The sequence below is a fragment of the Pipra filicauda genome, unplaced genomic scaffold, assembly GCF_003945595.2.
Source record: "Pipra filicauda isolate LSUMZ 115617 unplaced genomic scaffold, ASM394559v2 scaffold467_size714961_pilon, whole genome shotgun sequence".
In the NCBI taxonomy this organism is placed as follows: domain Eukaryota; kingdom Metazoa; phylum Chordata; class Aves; order Passeriformes; family Pipridae; genus Pipra; species Pipra filicauda.
The window spans coordinates 533504-542275 of NW_024104606.1; the positions used below are offsets into that span (position 1 = coordinate 533504).

At 50.7% G+C, this 8772-nt stretch overlaps 1 protein-coding gene across 1 annotated transcript; it reads left to right on the plus strand.

Annotated features, from left to right (window-relative positions):
* Positions 1–216: 216 nt before the first annotated feature.
* On the plus strand, positions 217–8023 carry LOC113997197 (butyrophilin subfamily 1 member A1-like). Its single transcript, XM_039386144.1, has 7 exons — positions 217–423; positions 1439–1786; positions 2325–2606; positions 3613–3737; positions 5369–5645; positions 6099–6131; positions 6545–8023. The coding sequence occupies exons 1-7, from the start codon at positions 339–341 to the stop codon at positions 7057–7059; spliced, it is 1665 nt and encodes a 554-aa protein (XP_039242078.1). The 5' UTR covers positions 217–338; the 3' UTR covers positions 7060–8023.
* The last annotated feature ends 749 nt before the right edge of the window (positions 8024–8772 follow it).

Below are 8772 nucleotides of genomic sequence, written 5' to 3' on the forward strand. Positions count from 1 at the left end.
TCCATAGGAAAACAACTGCCCCTTTCTGCTGGAATTGGAGGACATGGTGCAGCTTGTCCTTTGCTTTCCCATGGGAAATTCCCACCACTTTTGATCCCAGTCAGGTCCTTTGCCTATAAAGCACTAGCCAAAGTCAGTCTGATGAGGGAAAACCGATTTCAACCTTGGGCATCCAAGTTTCTTCCCTCGACATTCCAGAAAGGGGTGAAATCAGCAATGAACCCCTTGCAAAGTGAATTCATCCTGGTTGGTTGGTTGGTTTTAAGTTCCCTTGTTTGTCTTCCCTTTTGCCCTTTTCCTCTCCTTCCCCATCTCCAGGTTGTGCTCCAGAGAGGAGGATGCTCTGTGGTTCCCCCATCCACTGCTCTCTGCTGGCTTTTGTCATTTCCACTTTAGTTTTCCAAGTTCCTCAGGGGCACTCAGGTAAGAATCCCCCTGTTCTTGCTGGATGCTGTGCCATGGCTTCCAGCTGGAATATCTTGCCAGTGCAGCAGCTCACTGGGAACAGCAGAGCACAGAGCAGGGTCAGGCCCTTTCCAGACACCTTCTTCACTTCTGAGAGTGCCAGCATTCCTCTGGATCCTGGTTTATTCCTCTGCATCCTGGTTTATCCCTCTGGCCATGGGAACACAGGCATGGGCACAACCCCACTGATTAGAGTTTGCTACCATTTCCCTCCCTGCTTTCCCTGTCTCCTGCACATTCACAGTGTGTCTTTGCTTTACTGGGCTGTGTCCAGCCTGTGCTGGACCCTTTGCAGAACCAGCTCAATAAAAACCAACAACAACAGCAACAATGAACTTTCACAAATTAGTCTGGGTTCTCTTTGGTTGCTGACCTGAAGCAGCTTCTTAAAGGCAGCTCTGGCAGTTGACTGGAAAAAGAGCTTGTCAAAAAAAGGTCATTTGCTTTTGTTTGCCTGTGAGCTGAGTGAACAGATTATTCTAAGCCTATGTCTTTTAATTTTCTACGGATGCCAAGAGCACTTGAGACATTTTTACTTTTATAATAGATTTTTGAGAACAGTGAAGGATATTTGAGGTTTATTTGTACCTAAGTTGTCACTTGCTCCAGCCAACCACCCAGCAACCTTCCAGCCACTTCCATCATTCCTTGTGCCCCTTTCTGCCTGCCCTGAGCCACATGGGCAGCACTTGTCCCCTTGAGAACAAGGGGTTTGAAGAACTTTCCTTGCAGTGCAGGACAGGGAAGCAGAGGGATGGGGAGTGCCCTGGCCCCAGCCCACTGCCTGTGCTGCAGGGCAGGGTCCCTGTGCCAGCTGCCCTCAGCCCCTCGTCTGCCCCGGCACAGGGACGCTGCCAGCGCCATGGCCCGGCCCGGCAGCACCCCAACCACGCGCAGCAGCCGCTGCTGTGTCCCAGCTCAGCTGCCTCAGCAAACTCACACTTCTCTCTTCTTCCTACGGGGTCTCTCCCAGCTCCACTCACCGTCACTGCACCCCCCGGCCCCATCACCGTGGCCAAGGGCGAGGACGTGGTGCTGCCCTGCAGCTTCTCCCCGGGGCAGAATGCACAGGACACGGAGGTGACCTGGTTTCGGGAGCAGTTCTTGCCCTTTGTGCATCGCTACAAGTGGGGCCAGGACCAGTTTGGGGAGCAGATGGTTCAGTACCAAGGGCGCACTGAGCTGGGGAAGGACGGCCTTGCCAAGGGCAGCGCGGACTTGAGGATCTTCCACGTCCAACTCTCTGACACAGGGAATTACACCTGCTTTGTTCAACGTGGCTCAGATTACAACGACGCTCTGGTGGAGCTCAAGGTGACAGGTCTGTAGTTTGTGTCCCCAGTACCTCTAATTTACTTGCTCACAGCCAGTGCTCTTGTTCCCTGTCCTGCCCAGAAACAGTCTCAGGTGGTTGCTTTGGAATTAGGGTTTTATTAAGTCCCTTGGTGTAAAATATCAGGAAGGACTCAGAGAGGTAAAACTACCCACCGAGCAGTCATAAAGAGCTCATGAAATACTTCCTCCTTCAGAAGTGGTTTTGATATGGTTTTCTTCATAAATCAGGTATAAAAAAAAATCTGTCATTGGCTAATAAGGGAAGAACATCAAGGTGCTTTTATATTTTAATATTCAGACCAGTGCATTATTTTGCTGCAGTAGTGGCCTTCAGACCAAATCTCTCTGTTCCATGAAAGAGACTGCAAGAAATGTCCTGACTCAGGTGACATTTGTCTGAAAAACAATCTGGGATTTGTCTCTGTCAGTTTATCCACGTCAGGGAGAGAAACAGCCCAAGCAGGTTATCCCCCCGATATCCAGGAGCCCGCAGGGTCAGCCGGGGTCTCTCTCTTTGCCCGCAGCCAGCGGCTCTGCCCCGCTCATCGCGCTGGAGCGCTACGAGCACGGGGGGATCCGGGTGGCCTGTCGCTCTGCCGGCTGGTACCCACGGCCCCGGGTGCTGTGGCACGATCCCCACGGGCGCCGTCTCCCGTCCCTCTCGGAAAACGCTACCCAGGACAAGAACGGGCTCTTTGCAGCTGAGAGCAGCATCATCCTCACCAGGGCTGGGAACCAGGAACTCTCCTGCTCGGTGCAGCACCTCCCGCACACACCAGGGCAGGGACCGGCCCTTTACGTCTCAGGTGAGTCGAGGATGGGGCACGGCCCTGCCGACGGGCCCCACGGAGCTGTGCTGGGCACAGCACCCCCAGGCCCCTGGCAGGACACGTGCTCAGCGTGTCAAGGCCATTTCCATCCCACCTGTGCAAACGGCCGCGGCTTTCGGCAGCGTTGGTGCAGGAGTGCTGCCAAAACCCACCGGGGCCGTCTGCAGGGGCCGGTCAGGGGGCAAAGGTACAACCCTCCCTGTGGCAGAGTTTATACAGACCCCTGGCTGAAAGAAGCACATTCCTAACCCTGGAGCTAAATGAAAAAGGAGAAGCAAGCCCGTGCCCTTAGTCTCCCTTGCTGTGAAATCCTGTCCTACAGGTTTAGTAGGAGAAATAAATCCTTGTGTCTCCTTTTAGCACCTGCAAGTATAGAATGTAATTCTAATTTTTCCATGTCTCATAGAAAGCTCCTTTTTCACTGGGTGATTGGTTTGGGGCTGGGAATATATCAGAGCAGAGATGCAATGATGAACTGCATTAACCATACACCAAAGGGCACTGCAGCAGCACGTCCTTTCCAACTCCACCCTGCTCCTCTTCTAGTTCAGAAATTAACAAATCCTGGAGATTTTATTTCCTTGGGGAACCATTACCTTTCTCCTGGTGATGCTGTTCTGCACTGGAGTGTTGCTCTTGATGCACATGTCACCCTATTTCTGATCCTATGTTGCCTAAGGAAATATATATTTGTTTTTTCCCAAAGGAAAAAAAAAAAAGCATGTTTTAATGAGAAATCACTTGGTTAGAAATCCATCTTCCCTTTAAAAATCCTCCACAATGCAGACAAAATGTCATCAACCTCAGACAGGTGCGAAATTGCCAAAATGGATTTTTTGTCATTTTTTGCCCTTCTGTGGAACACAGTCTGGTTTTCACCCTCAATGGGATACAGATGGAATGACCTTGTATGAAACAGAAATAATCTCCTTTCAATTGCTACTTGCACAGTAACCTCCCCTTTGGGGATTTTATTTTTCAGATCCCTTTTTCCAAGATGCCCATCCTTGGAGGATTGCCCTGGGTGTGGCCCTGGTTGCTGTGGTTGCTCTCCTTATTATCACTGTTTATCTACTTAAAATTAAAGGTACCATCCTGGGTTTGGGGGCTGGGGAAGGGGCTGGGCAGCCATCCTACTCAGCCACCTCTGGTCCTGAGGGATGAGGGGATTGAGAAACACCAGGATGGAACCAGAGTCTTGTCTTGGTGTCTCAGGCACGTGTTTGGTGCCAGGGAACTTAAAAACCCAATGGTCTTAACTTCTGTCAAGAAAAGAAAGCTTTCCTCTCCCAGAAGAAGGCAAGGAAGGAAGTTGGCATTAAAGCAGCATCAGCTGCTCCTCTGCCCCAGCACAGAAATGGAGCAAGAATTTGCCTTGACCTGCAAAGAATCCCTGGCAGTTTGGGGGGCCTGGCAGGGCCTCCTTTCCTTCGGAATATCCCTCTGATGGGAGATGATGCAGAGGAATAAAGGGAACTGAAATCCTCTCTTTCTCCCTGGCAGGAGATGGGGCCGCTGGGTCGTGCGGGCGCTGCAGCTCGTCCAGGCCCCGTGGCCCTTCTGCCCTGGGGGGGCTGTAACTCCTGCTGGGGGTCCATCAGTGCTCTTTGGAGGGGATGAGTTTCTCAATTATTTGCATTTCTTTCTTTTCTTCACAGGAAAGCAGCAGAAAGAAATAGGTAAGCTTTATTTTCCATTGTCCCCAGTTTCCTGCTGGGGGTCCATCAGTGGTCGCTGGAGGGGATGAATTTTTAAATTGTTTTCATTTCTTACTTTTCTTCACAGGAAAGCAGCAGAAAGAAATAGGTAAGCTTTTCTTTCCATTGTCCCCAGTTTCCTCCTGGGGGTCCATCAGTGCTTGCTGGAGGGGATGAGTTTCTAAATTATTTGCATTTCTTTCTTTTCTTCACAGGAAAGCAGCAGAAAGAAATAGGTAAGCTTTACTTTCCATTGTCCAGAAACGGGAGAACTCTTCCAATGGAAGAATGCATGGGTCACATTTCTGGAGGACATGAGGAAGGGAAATGTGGCTTTGGCCAGGGGCTACATACCAGGTGAAATTAATGTATTAAATGCTGTTGTAATTTTCAGGAAAATCATTGCAAAACCAAAGCAAGTGTGAATAGATGTTGTAGCAACAGTGAACTTGGCTTTTCAAAGTGCTCTCAACGTTCTTCCCAAGTCTGGAGGAAGCTTTGGGGTAGCACATTTCATTGTGCAGGGGCCTCAGCTGTTCTGAGCAGTGCAGAGCACAGGCACAGGGCCCTTAGGGAGCACTGCAGGGGACATTTCACCCCACGCTCCTCCCTTGGTGCTGCAAAGCTGCCCCTTCAGCGCTGCCCTGGAGCTGGAGCCCGTGCTCAGGTCTCCAGCAGCACGGTCTGATCTCTGCCCACAGCGGGCTCAGGGAGGGTGGGTGAGACCCCCAAAGTCTTGAGAAGGTAGGTCCTGAGGAGCTCCTGGGCTGCAGCTTTTCCCTCATGAGCAATTTCAGCTTCCTCCCTACCCCAGCAAGTCTGTCCTGGAAAAGGATTTTTTGCAGCCTGTAGGGGGTAGTGGGTTCATCTGGGCTTTTTTCTCTCACTTTTAATGTGTGAAGTGAACCAAAAAGTGGTTCACTTCGTGGTTCACTTGGTGATGGGTGGAAGAAGAGAGTGAATTTGGGAATCCAAAATTCAAGGTGACTGAAGATGGTGTCTGGGGATGGGATCGGGTGGGAGCAGCAGTAGCAGTGGCAGGGTGGGAGTGCCCTGGTGCCCTTGGAGATGAGGGACCTGCCAGAGATCCTTTCCTGCCCCCAGGTTGAGCAGGACAAGCTGCCCCATGGGCGGGGGAGCAGAGCTGCAGGCTGGGGGTGGGACAGGGCTTTGCACTGCTCAGCCTTGGCACAAACCCGCCCTCCAGCCCGTGCAGGCGGTCCCAGGAGAGGGCAGACAGGGGATGGCCAAATCAATGGCCCACAACCCATTTGTGCTGCTTTCTCTTCCTTTTCAGAGAAACAAGCCCAGGAACTCGGTGAGTATCATTCTCTTCTGTTTGTGGGAGTCTTCTCAGTTGGGCATTTTTTCTCCCCTCTGTTTTTCATGTGTGCCCTTGTTTTGGGCACAGAACAAATACAGAACTTCTTTCAGAAACATTCTTTTTTATTGGCCTCTGTGTGGTTTTAGGCTCTTCCCTGTAATTATTCTGTACTGAGAAGAAAATTCTTTCAGTTCTCAAAGTCCAAACTGACCATAAATGCATGTCCCAGTCAGGACAGGCAGCGTGATTGGATTTGTAGGAAATGGGTGGAGCCCTTCCATGTAGTCAGACACTGAAGTTTTGAAGCAACTCACTGTGAGATGACTTTCACAAAGACAACAACAATTCAGAAAATGTGCACCTCCACTGGCATATCATTCCCCTGAGCTAACCCAGCCCCAGTGTTTTCGATTGCCTCTGACCTGTGGTTTTTGTGTTATTTTAAAGCCTGGAGAAGACATGCAGTGCCTATAGAAGCAGGTAACTAAGTCTGGTGTTTCCTGGTGCTGAATCATCTTGCCTGCTTTAATGGCCCTTCCTGGCAGTTCCCCTCCTGCAAGTGATGCTGCTGGGACCAGGCATGCTTCTGCTGAGCCTCCCTTTCCTTTGGTGCATGTCCCACTTTCAGGCAAATCTGGAGGATCCTTGTCCTCGGTGAGCTGTGCACAATTCTTCCTCCTGGAGCTCTGCTGATGATCCTCTTCCCTCTCTGCTCCCTCTCTTCTCTCTGCTTCAGTGTCTCTTCCTTGCACTGCTGTTGTCACCTTGTGCACCTTGCCATGCCACACTCTGCCAGCTCTCCCTCCCCCCCTGCTTCTTCCTTAGGCAGCCCCAGCAAAGATGTGTCCTGGGCCGAGCTCTGCCCTGATGTGTTGATTCCATCTCTCCTGCAGGGAACGTGGTTCTGGATCCAGACACAGCCCACTGTGAGCTTGTCCTGTCTGACAATGGCAAAAGTGTGACACGAGTTGACACACGACAGGACATCCCCGACACCCCTGAGAGATTTAACGTGTGGCGCTGCGTTCTGGGCTGTGAGGGCTTCACCTCGGGGAGACACTACTGGGAGGTGGAGGTGGAGAATGAAGGAAGATGGATTGTGGGGATTTTTAGAGATGGTGCAGAAAGAAAGGGTGATATTAAGTTTAAACCAGAGGAAGGCATCTGGGCAGTAGGGAAACGACCAGAACTGAAAGCTTTCACCTCCCCTAGTCCCACTGAATTTCCTGAAATGAAGCCTCCCAGGCGGATCCGGGTCTCTCTGGATTATGAAGGGAGACGGGTGGCATTTTTCAGTGTTGATGAGGGGATTCCCATTTTCATGTTTCCACGGGCATCATTTGGAGGGAAAAAAGTTTACCCTTTGGTCTGTCTGGGTTCTGGGACACATCTGACAATGTGGCCCTGATGAAGAGGAGGCAGTAAGAGAAGGGTCTCCAAGGGTGGAGATCTCGTTACCTCTCTGCACCTCTCTTCCATGCTGCATCACTCCAAGATCTTTCTCTGAGGCCAGACATGCTGTTCTGCTCCCAGTGCAGATCAGTGGGAGAGGCCATGGCCAAGACCTTGTGTTATGAGATCACCCCACATCATTTCCAGGTGTGGGAAAAAGGGACTTTCTCTCCTGCTTCTGAGGGTGTTCCTTACACATGGAGGGTGGAACCATTGTTTCCTTGTCTCAGGCTCAGGGAGCATTTGGCATCTAAATCACACTCCTTTTGTACACTTCTCTCATTCCTATGGTTGCTGTTCCTGTTGGTTTTATGATCTCATTGCTGTTTCCAGGGAATTGTTCTTCTCTCCACCCATGATCTTTGCCTTTTGTGCTCTCAACCAGAGGTGGGGGCAGGGGGAGTGAGCAGCATCTGCTTTGGGAGGGTCTGGGTGGGAGCACTTGATTGGGGAGCACCATTCCTAAAACACCACACATGCTTTCACAGCAGATCCTCCATTCCATGGAGATCCAGCAGGCCTGGACCTTCCCAAGGGAAGGCTTCACCCCAAGAGAACTGGTAAGGAGGGAGACTTCAGTGCAGGTGGTGGGTTTGTGGCCTAAACTCAGCTCTTGAAAGAAACCTCCAAGACCAAAGTTGTGAGTTTGAGAAGCCAGGCATTCTTTTATTAGGGTGCACTGAAGTGACTCCAGCACGCCGGGTGCCCTGGGAATCAGTTCCCAAAGTGCACCCAGAGGGATCCTCACCACAGCTCTGTGATAGTTTTCACACCGGGCCTTCCTGGAGACCAGCTTGTAACCAGGAAGGAACTAGGAAGGTGACCCAGGAAGTATTCCATGCTCTTCCTTCATGTCACCTGGGGTATCAATAAGGCAGAGATAAGAGGGTTCGCTCTCTTCCTTTGTGGCGAGGTTCGAGAACGGTGGGTGCCTGTCTTGGTCTTGCTCATGTGGAGCTGAGGCCCACAGTGACTGCTGTTGTCTGCCCCGCGTGAGGGGACAGTGCTGGGCCGCGTCCAGCTGTCCTGCTTCTCTCAAGGGAAGTGGGGAGATTTTGCCAGTTCTTCAGTTTGCTGGTTACCGGGTTTTTAGATTGTGTAGACCTGTTTTGATTCTGTCCCTTTTCATCCTTTTTTTGTCCTTTTTTCCCTTCTCCCTTCCCCTCTTCCCTTTAGGAAGCTCTTTGGGGTTTCTGGGGTTATAGGTATATAGTATTTCTCACGGTATATATCTGTTTTATATGTAAAATATATCTTTGCTATAGCTTTGGCTGTTTGGGTTTTTTTCTCCCCTCTCTGGGAAGCAAGGCTCTGTTGTTGAGTGTTGGAGATTTGGTGGGAAGCCAGCTCCAAACTTGCACAAGCTGATATGTCAGTATGACATGATTCTTCCTTTTTTGTTCCCCACATTCCTGTTCCATATTCGTGACATTTCTCAACACTCCTTAGCATGCATACATGTCTTTTTAAGGTCTCTGAGGGGCTTCATTGGGGATCTCTGGTGGTCATCTGCATCTGGAGCCCCCAAAGTTCTGAGTGACTGCCTTATGACCTTCTTTAAGACAATACCCCAGGTTCTACATCAACCCAGCATCACCTGCTCAGCTGCTTCAGCTCCTTTCTTCATTGATTCCCCACCTTGCTTGGCTGCTTTCTTTCAATCAAAGCA

Coding starts and splice junctions, on each gene's coding strand:
- LOC113997197 (XM_039386144.1), top strand. CDS start 339: ATGCTCTGTGGTTCCCCCATCCACTGCTCTCTGCTGGCTTTTGTCATT. Junction 1,787..2,324: donor GGTGGAGCTCAAGGTGACAG/GTCTGTAGTTTG, acceptor CTTTGCCCGCAG/CCAGCGGCTCTGCCCCGCTC. Junction 5,646..6,098: donor GAAACAAGCCCAGGAACTCG/GTGAGTATCATT, acceptor GTTATTTTAAAG/CCTGGAGAAGACATGCAGTG.